At 43.4% G+C, this 15,457-nt stretch overlaps 1 protein-coding gene and 1 long non-coding RNA gene across 2 annotated transcripts in view; both read left to right on the top strand.

The window, feature by feature from the left end:
- Window positions 1–685: 685 nt before the first annotated feature.
- LOC138357300 (DNA ligase 1-like) lies at window positions 686–9,039 on the top strand. Its single transcript, XM_069313984.1, has 2 exons — window positions 686–759; window positions 8,505–9,039. Exons 1-2 carry the CDS (start codon window positions 686–688, stop codon window positions 9,037–9,039), a joined length of 609 nt encoding a protein of 202 aa, XP_069170085.1.
- Window positions 9,040–9,870: 831 nt separating this feature from the next.
- Window positions 9,871–15,457, top strand: part of LOC138349808 (uncharacterized) — a 91,679-nt gene continuing 86,092 nt past the window's right edge. The window contains exon 1 of the long non-coding RNA XR_011224921.1: window positions 9,871–9,949. This is a non-coding gene — a long non-coding RNA (uncharacterized lncRNA). The remainder of the gene's footprint in view (window positions 9,950–15,457) is intronic.

The raw sequence follows: 15,457 nt of genomic DNA, 5'->3' as shown, positions 1-15,457 counted from the left end.
AAAGATGTACACATTCGTAAGTGCTTGCGTAACTGCTTCGTGAATCTGGCCCCTGGAGAGGCCACTCCAGACCAAGAACTAGAGCACAACTCCATAACTGAGACTGATGGATGCCTTCTACACCCAGCTTCCCTGGGGGACTGGCTGATCACTTAACATGTTGTTGTTAGCAGACGTACAGCATAGAGTCATCTCAGACTCGGCTGCCTCAGCACCTCTTATCTATCCGTCTACTTAAGATGATGGACAAAGCCGGGCTGCGATAGCAATTCCTTCCGATACTTAAAGTTTAAACTCTTCAACAGCTTTCAAGGCGAGCCTCGGTCTGCCAATGGCCACAGGCGAGGCTTCGTCTTTATTGCAAATAAAAACGCCATTTCTTTATCATTTGCTGGAGGAGTTGCACCATCAGGGGCCGTGAAGCTCTCCAGTGCTGTAGAACAATGGCCTGGTAGCAAAATGATTTGAAGAATGAGTGGCTGGTGGAGCTGTGAGGGGGGTTCGAATCCCTCATGACCTTTGGTGTGGTGTTGATCTTCCTCGCAATTTAATTCTTCTTTATTTCCCCTTCTTTACACCTGTCTTCTTCACTCCTCCAATGTTCAATTCTTTAGTTGTCTCAAAACATTATTTTTATCTATGCCTTATCTCTAAAGTTAAACCTAGTATCTCCTTTAAACCAAATATGTATCCCATTAAACCTAATATCTCTCCATTTAATCCTTACATCCTCAGTGGAACGCAGTCATTAGCATTAAGGTATTTTTCAATTTACATTAAAATTTTAATCTCTCTAAAACTCCTTTTTTCCACTTCAATCTTCAACTTTCTCGTAAAGTTCAAACATGCAATTATGCTCAAATTTCTGCTCACGTTCAGAGATGTACATTATATGGTGTTTTTTTATGTAGGATTTTTAAAGAAAACATTTCTGAAGTTTTCAAAATTATTAACTGTTAGAACAACATGCTTTGAAATAAATACATATGTATGAATATGTGTGCAGATGTGTACATGGAAACGGCTCGTTTTATCAACATTTAATCGAAAAATAGTATGGATATATATATTTTAAACGTGGCTATTCCAGGGGAGCGCCTCGCCATTCCCAAATAGTTCGGCATTCCAGCATTCCAGATTCCAGCATTTTCTCTCTCGCTAAAAACCAGGACTTCTTACTGCATATCCTCTCAGCGTGGTGGATGCGGTGGTATTGGTGGTGGTGGTAGTGGTGGCTGGTGTGGTAGTGGTTGTTGTGTAGTTGTGGTAATAGTTCTTGTAGTAGTATCTCATGTTGTAGTGATTCTTTATTGAATCTGGCATTTCTCAAAGGCATTTCTTTATTGAATCTGCACCATTCTCAATGCAAGTCATTCCTACACCTATGGGAAGAGATTGACGAACGTTTTCTATATGATTTGTGTTTGCTGGGAAAGTTCTGGATAGAGGTGGCTTCCAGAACTTCTTCAGAGCGTTCTGCTTGTTGACTCAAACCTTCAGAGTAATTCCTTACATTCCTTCTGCTCATTTGCATTTCCTGCTTCCACCTGTGTCCTCTTATTTTACTGTCTCGTGATTTAAAGAGGGTTATCTTGAGATGATTTCGGGGCTTTAGTGTCCCCGCGGCCCGGTCCTCGACCAGGCCTCCACCCCCAGGAAGCAGCCCGTGACAGCTGACTAACTCCCAGGTACCTTATTTACTGTTAGGTAACAGGAGCATTCAGGGTGAAAGAAACTTTGCCCATTTGTTTCTGCCTCGTGCGGGAATCGAACCCGCGCCACAGAATTACGAGTCCTGCACGCTATCCACCAGGCTACGAGGCTTATCCTTAAGTTAAGGAGCTCCGAAGCACCAGGAGGCTGTTTATAACAATAACAACAGTTGATTGGCAAGTTTTCATGCTTGTAAACTGTTTAATAAATGTAACCAAAGCCGTCAAAGATTGAGGAAAGATGTACATGTTCGTAAGTGCTTGCGTAACTGCAAACTGCACCATGAATCTGGCACCAGGTTCGTAAGTGCTTGCGTAACTGCTTCGTGAATCTGGCTCCAGGTTCGCAAGTGCTTGCGTAACTGCTTCTTGAATCTGACCCCTGGTTCGTAAGTGCTTGCGTTACTGCTTCTTGAATCTGGCCCCAGGTTCGTAAGTGCTTGCGTAACTGCTTCTTGAATCTGGCCCCAGGTTCGTAAGTGCTTGCGTAACCACTTCGTGAATCTGGCCCCAGGTTTGTAAGTGCTTGCGTAACCGCTTCGTGAATCTGGCCCCTGGTCTCTTGGGTTTTGTTCATGAGTTTAATTTTTGAAATGTGGTGTTAAAACGTGCTTAAGCAAAACAAAAGTCTTTGAACAATAGACTTTAGACTAATGTCCAAAGACTAAAGCCCATAAGTCTTTGGCATAGTTGAAAGCAGCACGTCGTGGTTGCGTCGCTGGAGTATAAACATGAACACAAGACCCTCCTAAACGTTGATTATTTCATAAACGCAAAGTCAAATGAACACAAAGTTCACAACCTTGAACAGATCTCGAACCCAAAATCAATAGCGAAGAGTTAGGGGGACAGAAAACGGGATCAGGGCGGCCGTCAGAGGGAGGACTACACATAACAACATTAAGTGTACTGGGAGCGTCGCTAACTTCCTTCCCAAGCGACAGAACCCGGGTAACTTCTTTACTCCTCTATGCATAACGAGAATAATTCAATTGATTCTCTTAGTTTTTGATTCACCTAGACTTTGAAGGCGCTGGTTAAGTCCCCCGTGTGTCATAGTTCACGATCGTCAGACTTATGACTGCTTGTGTAAATGGACTTTTGATGCAGTTAGACTTTAAGACATTTGTTTCCAAGCTTCTCTTTGCAACGCTGTGCTACATTCTTTTATATTGAGTGTCTCACGTGGGTCTAATAGATCTTGCAAGCTAATTTTACTGACCAGAACCATCTCTTAAATCTCTAGCCAGATCTCCAAGCTGCTTAATATGACCTAGAGATTAACAGGAGTTTTGTTCATTATCACCTCTCCCTAATCTCATCACTTTGTTCTTCTTAACACTGTTCTCCACTACTCTGTTCTTCTGAATTTTACAGTTCACCCACTACTCTGTTCTCTTCCACCTTACATAGTCTATTAATTCCAATTTCACTCCACAATTCTTCACCATTTTACTTCATTTCTCCCTATATACTCCACTGATTTTCCCTGTTTTTCCACCCCAGAAACCCACCCTCACTCTCCCCACACCCCCTCCACCCACATCTCCCCACCCCCCACTCTCCCCCCTACCTCCCCCACTCTCCCCCACCACCCCCTACCTCCCCCACCTCCCCCCCACCTCCCCCCCACCTCCCCCACTCTCCCCCACCACCCCTCCCCCACCTCCCCTTCACCTCCCCCACTCGCCCCACACCCCCTCCACCCACAGCTCCCCACCCCCACTCTCCCCCACCTCCCCCCACAGCTCCCCACCCTCCACTCTCCCCCACCCACTCTCCCCTACCTCCCCCACTCTCCCCCAAACCTCCCCCCCCCACCTCCCCCCCCACCTCCCCCCCACCTCCCCCCACAGCTCCCCACCCTCCACTCTCCCCCACCCACTCTCCCCTACCTCCCCCACCTCCCCCCCACCTCCCCCCCACCTCCCCACACACTTTTCTGCAAGACGAGAGATGCATAAGATTTTATTCAGCTCCCGACACACCCTTTGTCCCTTCTCTTGCCAAGATAAATTTATTGCAGAGCAAGAAATCACGCATTTTCCTTGTATATCATGAGAGCTATTGTGATCTGAGAGTTGTCCTGGGATGTTAGAGTTCTGTGAGCTGAGAGTCATGTGATCTGAGAGTTCTGTGAGCTGAGAGTCATGTGATCTGAGAGTTATGTGATCTGAGAGTTATGTGATCTGAGAGTTATGTGATCTGACTGTTATGTGAGCTGAGAGTTATGTGATCTGAGAGTTATGTGAGCAGAGAGTTATGTGATCTGAGAGCTGTGTGATCTGAGAGCTTTGTGATCTGAGAGCTATGTGATCTGAGAGCTATGTGATCTGAGAGTTATATGATCTGGGAGTTATGTGATCTGAGAGCTGTGTGATCTGAGAGCTTTGTGATCTGAGAGCTATGTGATCTGAGAGTTATATGATCTGGGAGTTATGTGATCTGAGAGCTGTGTGATCTGAGAGCTTTGTGATCTGAGAGCTATGTGATCTGAGAGCTATGGGTTCTGAGAGTTATGTGATCTGAGAGTTATGTGATCTGAAAATTGTCCTGTGATCTGAGAGCTTTTCTGTGATCTGAGAGTTGTCCGGTGATCTGAGTTATGTGATCTGAGAGTTATGTGATCTGAGAGTTATGTGATCTGAGAGTTATGTGATCTGAGAGTTATGTGATCTGAGAGTTGTTCTGTAATCTGAGAGTTGTTCTGTGATCTGAGAGTTGTTCTGTGATCTGAGAGCTGTTCTGTGATCTGAGAGTTATTCTGTAATCTGAGAGTTGTCCTGTAATCTGAGAGTTGTCCTGTAATCTGAGAGTTGTCCTGTAATCTGAGAGTTGTTCTGTGATCTGAGAGTTGGGGTGTGAGCTAAGAGTTGAGCTGTGATCTGAGAGTTGGGGTGTGAGCTAAGAGTTGAGCTGTGATCTGAGAGTTGAGGTGTTAGCTAAGAGTTGAGCTGTAATCTCAGAGTTGAGGTGTCAGCTAAGAGTTGAGCTGTGATCTGAGAGTTGAGCTATGATGTATCTATTCTCAGCTCAAGAGCTCAATCCCCTTTGAAAGAAAATGGGCAATATAATGGGGGGATATTCCCCATTAGAATATCCAATTACAACCCATTTAGGACAACGAGTCGTGGCTTACAGAACATCGTCCCATTAATTACCTCATTAAAAACGTTGGAGTGGTTCGGTAATAACGACGACCTCATTTTTAGAGTCAATTAACGAGTGGAAGTAACGACGGAGAGAGAAAGAGAGAAGAGAGAAAGAGAGAAAGAAAGAAGAGAGAATGATAGAGAGAAAGAGAGGAGAGAAAAAAGAGATAAAGAGAACAGAGAAAGAGAGAAAGAGAGAAGAGAGATAGAGAGAAGAGAGAAAGAAAGAGAGGAGAGAAAGAAGAGAGAGAGAAAGAGAGAAGAGAGAAAGAGAGAAAGAAAGAAGAGAGAATGATAGAGAGAGAGAGGAGAGAAAGAAGAGAGAAAGAGAACAGAGAAAGAGAGAAAGAGAGAAGAGAGAAAGATTGAGAGAGAGAGGAGAGAAAGAAAAGAGAGAAAGAGAAAGAGAACAGAGAAAGAGAGACGAGAGAAAGAGAGAAGAGAGAAAGAAAGAAGAGAGAAAGAAAGAAGAGAGAAAGATAGAGAGAAAGAAGAGAGAGAGAAAGAGAGAAGAGAGAAAGAGAGGAGAGAAAAAAAAGAGAAAGAGAAGAGAGAAAGAGAGAGTGTGAAAGAGAGAAAGAGAGAAGAGAGAGAAAGAGAAAGAGACATTGTTGAAACATCAACAATCCAAAACTTGCATCAAACAATACTATTCCAATGTATCAAAAAGAATATTTTTTTCATATCACCACAAAATTAGTTTATCCAGGGCAAGCTGACTGAAATCCCTAATTAATGTATTCGCATCAGCTGGAACATTAACCATTTAACAACACAATTTTTCACAACATGAGCTCCTTTTTATGCTATTGTGGACGCAAGTGTGTATTCTGTTTTGCGTTTTCTGTGTACAGAAACATGGCATAGATCATTAACATTAGGTAAATAGAGTGATCTTGCCTCATATAACCCAATCACTTGGGCTGGACGGTAGAGCGACGGTCTCGCTTCATGCAGGTCGGCGTTCAATTCCCGACTGTCCACAAGTGGTTGGGGCACCATTCCTTTCCCTCCGTCCCATCCCAAATCCTTATCCTGACCCCCTTCCCAGTGCTATATATATCCGCAATGACTTGGCGCCTTCCCCCTGATAATTCCTTCCTTTTTGCCTCATTCAACATATATTCATCACTTGAGAAAATCATCAAATTATTGCCTGACGGCTGAGTGGACAGCGCTCGGGATTCGTAGTCCTGAGTTTCTTTCACTCTGATGCCCCTGTTCACCTAGCAGTAAATAGGTACCTGGGAGTTAGACAGCTGCTACGGGCTGCTTCTTCCTGGAGATGTGTAACAAAAAGAAGGCCTGGTCGAGGACCGGGCCGCGGGGACGCTAAGCCTCGAAATCATCTCAAGATAACCTCAAGATATCCTCAAGATAACCTCAAGATAACATCAAGATAACGGCAAAACAACATCAAGATAACGTCAAGACAACATCAAGATAACATGAAAATAACCTCAAGATAATATCAAGATAACCTCAAGATAACATCAAGATAACATCAAGACAGCATCAAGATAACTTCATGATAACATCAAGATAACCTCAAGATAACCTCAAGTTAACCTCAAGATAACATCAAAATAACCTCAAGTTAACGTCAAGATAACATCAAGATAACATCAAGATAACCTCAAGATAACATCAAGATAACCTCAAGATAACATCAAGATAACCTCAAGATAAGTATCATACAGCTAAATACTGCCGGATATACACTCTATCCTGTGTATACACTCATTCTATGAACTCAACATGCACTTAAGAACAAAAAAATACATTCTTAAGAACATAGAAATAAAGTTGAAAACATCCTATTGACCATGCTAGGCTGACAATGTTTATTCTCAACCTAAAGCTAACATTTATCTAGCCTACGCTAGAAACAATGCACCTATTCCTTATATATCACCAGGTAATGTGTTCCATAGATCTATTTCTACTCTTTCTGGCTTAACACTCTTGATAACTATCTTACCTAAATCCTGTCATTGTTGTTGTTTAAGATTCAGCTACTAGGAGCAAAAAGTTGCAAGTAGCACGGGCTATGGTGATCCCGTAGTGGACTTACCTGGCACAGGAGCGGGGCAAGTAGCACGGGCTATGGTGAGCCCGTAGTGGACTTACCTGGCACAGGAGCGGGGCAAGTAGCACGGGCTATGGTGAGCCCCTAGTGGACTTACCTGGCACAGGAGCGTGGCAAGTAGCACGGGCTATGGTGATCCCGTAGTGGACTTACCTGGCACAGGAGCGGGGCAAGTAGCACGGGCTATGGTGAGCCCGTAGTGGACTTACCTGGCACAGGAGCGGGGCAAGTAGCACGGGCTATGGTGAGCCCCTAGTGGACTTACCTGGCACAGGAGCGTGGCAAGTAGCACGGGCTATGGTGAGCCCGTAGTGGACTTACCTGGCACAGGAGCGGGGCAAGTAGCACGGGCTATGGTGAGCCCGTAGTGGACTTACCTGGCACAGGAGCGTGGCAAGTAGCACGGGCTATGGTGAGCCCGTAGTGGACTTACCTGGCACAGGAGCGGGGCAAGTAGCACGGGCTATGGTGAGCCCGTAGTGGACTTACCAGGCTACTGCGTCCCCTGTCCCCTTCACCACACATACACTGCTCGTCATTATTGTATACAACAATAATACCGTCCTCACTACTTAATACAACTGTATTACTCCACATACTACATCAGATCACGATGTTGTAACGAATAAGGGGAATGGAGAAAGATGAAGAACATCATAGAGAGAGATAGGAAGAGAGAGAGAGAGAGAGAGAGAGAGAGAGAGAGAGAGAGAGAGAGAGAGAGAGAGAGAGAGAGAGAGATCTACTCTCTCTCTCTCTCTCTCTCTCCTTTCTCTTTCCCCCTCATTCTCTCCACCTTTCTTCTATTCCTCATTTCCTCACGCCTTTTAATCGTGTTTCTGCATTCTTGTTCTTTCTCCCTTTTCCTCTCCTCTCTACTCTTTATCTCCTTTTATCAATATTTCTATCCTTCTCCGCTCCACTCTCATTCTCTTTCCTCTCCCTATTTCCATTCTTATTCACCCCGTCCCCCTTCTCACCCTTCTTCTTCCTTCTTCCCTTTCCCATCTTTATCCTCCTCCGTCTCTCTCCCATCTCCCAGTGAAAGGAGAACAGGAGAAGACGCGGAAGAGAAGGAGAAGGAGTAGACATGTCTTTAAAACCTCTCCTCCGAAGCTCTGAGTGCTGCTGAGTGTTTTACTGTGTATTCAAGAACGAGACTCAAACAGGACTGACAACCGCTTGTCAACAACTAGAAATGGACACCAAACAAGAGGGGAACATGCAGAGTGGTCGAGCAGGCTCTCCTCCTCCCCCTCTGACTCCCCCCCCCCCTCTGCCTCTGGCGCCAACTTGAGTTCTAAACCTATCGAATACAAATTAAATAATTTGTCGTCTGCTATCTTGGAACTTCAAATAGATAACCAAACTTCCACAAGTAATCAAGATGGGAGGAAAATAAGATAGCAGGGAAAATTTCTCTCCTGAACAATAGAGACACACTTAAGAACAACAGGACACACTTGAGAACAGAAGAACACACTTCTGAACAATAGAGGGACACACTTGGGAATCTCTCACATTCTCCACAGTAATAAAATAACGAAGAAGAACACTTAAGAGAGCCTACATCACTGGAGTGGAGGACAGAGAGGTGGAGGACAGAGAAGTGGAGGACAGAGAGGTGGAGGACAGAGAGGTGGAGGACAGAGAAGTGGAGGACAGAGAGGTGGAGGACAGAGAAGTGGAGGACAGAGAGGTGGAGGACAGAGAGGTGGAGGACAGAGAAGTGGAGGACAGAGAAGTGGAGGACAGAGAGGTGGAGGACAGAGAGGTGGAGGACAGAGAGGTGGAGGACAGAGAAGTGGAGGACAGAGAGGTGGAGGACAGAGAGGTGGAGGACAGAGAAGTGGAGGACAGAGAGGTGGAGGACAGAGAGGTGGAGGACAGAGAAGTGGAGGACAGAGAGGTGGAAGACAGAGAAGTGGAGGACAGACAAGTGGAGGACAGAGAGGTGGAGGACAGAGAGGTGGAGGACAGAGAAGTGGAGGACAGAGAAGTGGAGGACAGAGAAGAGGAGAACAGAGAAGTGGAGGAGAACCAGCATTTTACCTTAAAGTCCTCCACCCTGAAATTAGTGGTGTAAGAAAGGTGAAGAAGACTGAGAAAGGATGACAGAGTGAAGGAAGGTGTTGTAGAGTGATGGAGGAACGGGTACAGGGAGGGAGGAAGTGGTAGGTGGAGGAAGAGAAGGGGAGGAATGGGGTAAGGGAAGGGAAGGGAAGGAAGAGGTAAAGGGGAGCAGGGGAGAGAAAGTGGTTAAGGTACTTCGACCATTTATTGGAATTGAGAGCTCATAATTTTTGATAAAGCAGAGGGTAGGGGAGTTATGCTCTGGGGTAGTCTATAATTATATGTTTAGTTCTAGAGAGAGAGAGAGAGAGAGAGAGAGAGAGAGAGAGAGAGAGAGAGAGAGAGAGAGAGAGAGAGAGAGAGAGAGAGAGAGAGAGAGAGAGAGAGAGAGAGAGAGAGAGAGAGAGAGAGAGAAAGAGAGAGTAAACATTGTGAAAATATTTCCATCAGGTCGACAGGAAAAACTTTTCCAGAAGTATTTTCGCTACATAAATACTCAATTAGCACTGGACAAATATCAATTACAATATCTAGTTATAAATTTTGCCAACTATGTCATTAAGTAGGAATCCTCAAAATGCGTTACTTGCAATAATTGGTTTATTGAACGATTACAAAACCAGCACTCATTCGTGCATATAATAATGGTCAAAATACCATCTATATGGCTTTTTCAAGATGGATTTTCTCATTGCTATCAATATTTCTGCCAAATTTAAACTACCTTAGACAGTTGATAACTCATGTAACACCTCGCTAAATTTGCCATTGTTAGATTCCGTTCAAGCTTCTCTACACCTATCTATATATCTCTGTAACGCTGTCATTTCAATCTATTTATTTCCGTCTTTTCAGATTCCCCCGATGCTCCAAGACAGCCATGGAAGGGAGGATTGTTTCCGCTATGGGTCATTTAGACAAAGGTAAGGGGCTTTCTCTTACGGTGATTTCAGTAAGAAGTTGTATTCGGGGTTTTGTAAGAAGGTGAACACCTCAGAAAGTGGGTTAACCTGTGGAGGGACAAGCATCTGGTGATGAGGTAAAGTGTGTCATTAAGGTACTGAGTACTGAGGACAGCAATGTTCTCAGTACTCTCACCTTAATGAGGGTACTGAACTTACTCTCTTCAGCTCAGCAATCTTCACATCAAGGTAAAATACCTTGGATACAATGTAAAATATTTCACATACCTTATATCACAATGTAAATGAATGTGAAAAATGAGAATCCAGAGATAACTATTCTAATTGTTCATACAATGTGTAAATATTTAATCCAAAATTATGTACTACCAGAAATCCTATAAAAAAAAAATATCTAAAAGTTTGTGATTTGTATTAAAGTAGATTCAATAATGTTTCTGTTGAAAATACTTTTGCAAATCGCTATTGATGAAGACTTCTCCCAGTCAATTTGGTGAAAATTTTCCGACACACGAACAATTAAACTATTAGATAATTGGTCATTTTTTTACTGAAAAATTATTATGCAAAATCATAAATTTGAAATCCTTGAAATCCTATAAAACATGCAAAGATTTTAAAATTAGAATTTTGCCGCAGTTGTATCAGTGGTACAAGACTATAGTGATTGAAGTTACCAGTGGTACAAGACTATAGTGATTGAAGTTACCAGTGGTACAAGACTATAGTGATTGAAGTTACCAGTGGTACAAGACAAGTGACTAACATTACCAGTGGTACAACACTAGTGACTGATGTTACCAGTGGTACAACACTAGTGACTGATGTTACCAGTGGTACAACACTAGTGACTGATGTTACCAGTGGTACAAGACAAGTGACTAACATTACCAGTGGTACAACACTAGTGACTAACATTACCAGTAGTGTAGGACTAGTAACTGGGATTACTAGCGGTGCAGCACCAGTCGTGTGCCGAGGGTGTGAGGAAATGCTGGGTCTAGTGGCTGCCTCTGCATCAAGAATGGTAATGGAAGCGACCCTCCACGCTTGAAAAGACGAGAAATGGAGTGGGGACTCGACGCTTGTGGAATGGGAATGAGGGGGAGTTTCTGCTCTGGGATGGATGGCAGGCGAGGCTGACTCTGTATAGGGATAGAGAATGGAGATCATTTCTAGACTGTAAGGAAAGGCGTGTTCCCATCCATATAGAGGGTGGAGGTGGTTGGGCTCGGTGGGAGAGGAGCAGGGGAGTAAAGATGCAGGTTAAAGAGAGAGGCGAAGGAGGGCTGGGAAAGGGAAGAGTGTGATATGAGGATAGGTAAAAAAAATGGGAAAGGAACCGTAAGATATGGGGGAGGAAATAGAAGGGGGGGGGGGGAGATATGGGAATATAGGGGGATATATAGAAAGGCGAGGAAGACACGTATGAACCTGAAGATATATATATATATATATATATATATATATATATATATATATATATATATATATATATATATATATATATTAAGTTGTGAGGTTACAACCTCTGGTGCCACTGTGGGGACCCATAGCCTCGGAGAAGAAAATAACAAGTATTCAGAGGAGACCTTGTGGTTTCTCACTGAACACTAATATTATCTTCTCCTACCACCCCCATTCTTTTGTATAAACACATACATATATGTTTTATTTCAACTTTGTTACAAAAAAAAGAGTTATATATATGGTACAAAGATGGTTATCATAGGTTGTCGAGTTCCTCCAGCTCCTCAGATGGCGGGCAGGAACCCTGGATGCAGTGCGCATTTCCCCTCTGTATCGCCACACTGAGGCGCTGGAAAAGAAAGCTGGCAGCTCTAGGGTCCCTTGTTGTTTCAATGAGCCTAGAACCCAGTTCCTTCAAAAATCTGGTGGCACTCCTACCCCAGGCGCCGAGTGTCTCAGAAGCAATGGGGACAAAATTGTAGTGGTGATCCAGCTGTCTGTACTTACGGGATTTGGCTGCTTCCCTGTGGGTGGCAGCGCCACCTGGTTGTGCAACACTGAGGTCAATGTAGGTGTTAGCCAGGGTTGATACGCACGTGTAGTCCCATACCAACTGCTTGCCATTCTTCCACTGTGATACCATCCGGGCGACCAATAAGAGCATCAGAGTTACGGGGCGTTAGGTAACGGGGCTCTCTTTCAGCTGGGCATCCAGCTGTGGTGAGGCTCCTCTTGATGATGTCGTTAACTTCACTGTGCCGCGAGTGCCATCTCCCTGTGCTTTGGCAGAGAAGGCATGTATATATATATATATATATATATATATATATATATATATATATATATATATAAATATATATATATATATATATATATATATATATATATATATATATATATATATATATATATATATATATATATATACCATGATGTATATATATATATGCTGACCCGGCATCATTCCATCGAGTAAAAATGGAAAACAGTTTGGACATTATAAAAAATATATATGAGCACATATTCCTGAACAACAACCTAACATATATCAACAATCTTGTCAAGTGGCCGACCACTACCCACCCATGTTGGGCATCAACCCGTCAGCAATCCCTGTTCAAAGTTTGATAAGACTACCCACAGGCGTCTAGCCTCCAACCTTTGAACAAACATTCTCTTTTACGGATATAAATCTGAATAGAGAATAATATGTAACAAGAGATGAAGACTCTTATTATTATTTTCTCTTACCTCTCCAAACATTCCATTAGATGCTTTATTAAGCAAAGTAAAACTTCCTCGCCATATCTTGAACGTCGAAAAAGCTTACAAAAATATCAAAGTGTTTGCAAGCGGCGGGATATTGCAGGATCTGCTGCACACAGCAGGTAATCTTGTTAGCAGGCGAGAGGCTTGGTCGCTGCCGGCAGGACTGGCGCGGCCACCATGATTACAAATTCGGTTTAACAAGGCGAAAGAACGAGCGAAGGAACGGATAAGTGGATGGGCCTACATGCGCGCGCACGTACGCTCAAATGCGCACTTATGCACACATACACACACACACACACACACACACACACACACACACACACACACACACACACACACACACACACACACACACACACAGGAGTCATTGCTGTAAACAACCGATAGCTGGAAAGGCAGGATCCAAGAGTCAATGCTCGATCCTGCAAGCACAAATAGGTGAGTACAAATAGGTGAGTACAAATAGGTGAGTACACACACACACACACACACACACACACACACACACACACACACACACACACACACACACACATACACACACACACACACACTCACAGGCGTGCGCGCGCAGCAGTTAAGTCTAAGGGAGTGGAAAATTTCAGGAATATCTGAACAGCAGAGAAGAAAGGAAAGTATCAGAGGACCAGAACCTGGATTATCAACAACTTACGAAAGCACTTACGAGCCTGTATATCTTACGCAAGTACTCACCAACCTGTACATCTTACGTAAGTACTCACCAACCTGTACATCTTACGTAAGTACTCACCAACCTGTACATCTTACGCAAGTACTCACCATCCTGTACATCTTACGCAAGTACTCACCAACCTGTACATCTTACGTAACTACTCACCAACCTGTACATCTTACGCAAGTACTCACCAACCTGTACATCTTACGCAAGTACTCACCAACTTGTGCATCTTACGCAAGCACTTACGAACCTGTCCATCTTTTCTCAAACGTTGGCGACTTTGTTTACAATTATTAAACAGTTAATGAGCTCCGAAGCACCAGGAGGCTGTTTATAACAATAACAACAGTTGATTGGGAAGTTTTCATGCTTGTAAACTGTTTAATAAATGTAACCAAAGCCGCCAAAGATTGAGAAAAGCTGTAAATGTTCGTAAGTACTTGCGTAACTGCTTCGTGAATCTAGCCCCAGGTTCGTAAGTGCTTGCGTAACGGCTTCGTGAATCTAGCCCCAGGTTCGTAAGTGCTTGCGCAACTGCTTCTTTAATCCAGCTCCAGGAATGAGAAAGGGAGAGATATCATTTCGAAAGTACATGACAGATTAAGGCAAAGATAAAATCCAAGTTTCATCACAGCCAAATCACGATAGAAAAAACAGTAGAGGAACTGAGGGTAGGAGAGGACATACATACCAGGAATAACAGAGAGGTGTGTGACGAGCTCAGCAAAAAAGTTCCAGGTGGACTTCACAACAGAGCAGGAGCATGTACCTAGATAATATGGAACGCAATTAAACCACGCGCGACCAGGTGAATTTGTAGTTACTAGAGATAAGGACGTATGGATCTCCATGAACTAGATACGACCATAGATGTCGGACCAGGCAGAATCACACTATGGATAATGAGATGAGTGCAAGCCTCTTTTGGAAACTGAAAATAAGGAAAGAAGAAAGTTGAATGACATCTGTTGTAATTCCAATATACAAGAGGCTTATAAGAGACATTAAACATGCTAACCTAACCTGACCTAACCTAACCTAACCTAACCTAACCTAACCTGACCTAACCTAACCTAACCTAACCTGACCTAACCTAACCTAACCTAACCTAACCTGACCTAACCTGACCTAACCTAACCTAACCTAACCTAACCTGACCTAACCAAACCTAACCTGACCTAACCTAACCTAACCTGACCTAACCTAACCTAACCTAACCTAACCTAACCTAACCTGACCTAACCTAACCTAACCTGACCTAACCTAACCTAACCTAACCTGACCTAACCTAACCTAACCTAACCTAACCTAACCTAACCTAACCAAACCTAACCTAACCTAACCTAACCTAACCTTGCATACCATGTTAATTGATGGAGGAGATTGTTAGAATTAGGTTAGTTGCTTACATGGAGAGACGGGACAACACCAACACGAGATCAGAGGTGATATCTTGCCTCATTAAGAGATCTGATATCTTGATGGATCAGATATCGTCTCTGAGATGATTCAGAGATGATATCTTGCCTCACAAACCTAATGAAACTCTTTGACAGGGCTTCAGAAGGCAGGGAAGATTGAGAGAGTTTGGCAGACATTGTACCCTGACATTGTACCCAAACTTTGTACTCTAACATTGTATCCAGACATTGTACCCTAACATTGTACCCCTAACATTGTACCCTAACATTGTACAATAACATTGTATCCTGACATTGTACCCTAACATTGTACAATAACATTGTATCCTGACATTGTACCCTAACATTGTACCCTAACATTGTACCCTAAAATTGTACCCTGACATTGTTCCCTGACATTGTACCCTAACATTGTACCCTAACATTGTACCCTAACGTTGTACCCTAACATTGTACCCTGACATTGTACCCTAACATTGTACCCTGACATTGTACCCTAACATTGTCCCCTAACATTGTACCCTAACATTGTACTCTTAACATTGTACCCTAACATTGTACTCTAACATTGTATCCTAACGTTGTACCCTAACATTGTACTCTAACATTGTACTCTAACATTGTACCCTAACATTGTACCCTAAC

This window comes from Procambarus clarkii, chromosome 77 (assembly GCF_040958095.1).
Source record: "Procambarus clarkii isolate CNS0578487 chromosome 77, FALCON_Pclarkii_2.0, whole genome shotgun sequence".
NCBI lineage: Eukaryota > Metazoa > Arthropoda > Malacostraca > Decapoda > Cambaridae > Procambarus > Procambarus clarkii.
Note: the sequence above shows the minus strand (reverse complement) of the source record. Positions and strands in the feature narration are given on the sequence as shown.

Excerpts from the sequence above, each read along its gene's own strand:
- LOC138357300 (XM_069313984.1), top strand. The coding sequence starts at position 686 with ATGTATCCCATTAAACCTAATATCTCTCCATTTAATCCTTACATCCTC. Across the intron at positions 760-8,504 it reads ACGCAGTCATTAGCATTAAG|AACACTTAAGAGAGCCTACA; the intron begins GTATTTTTCAAT and ends ATAACGAAGAAG.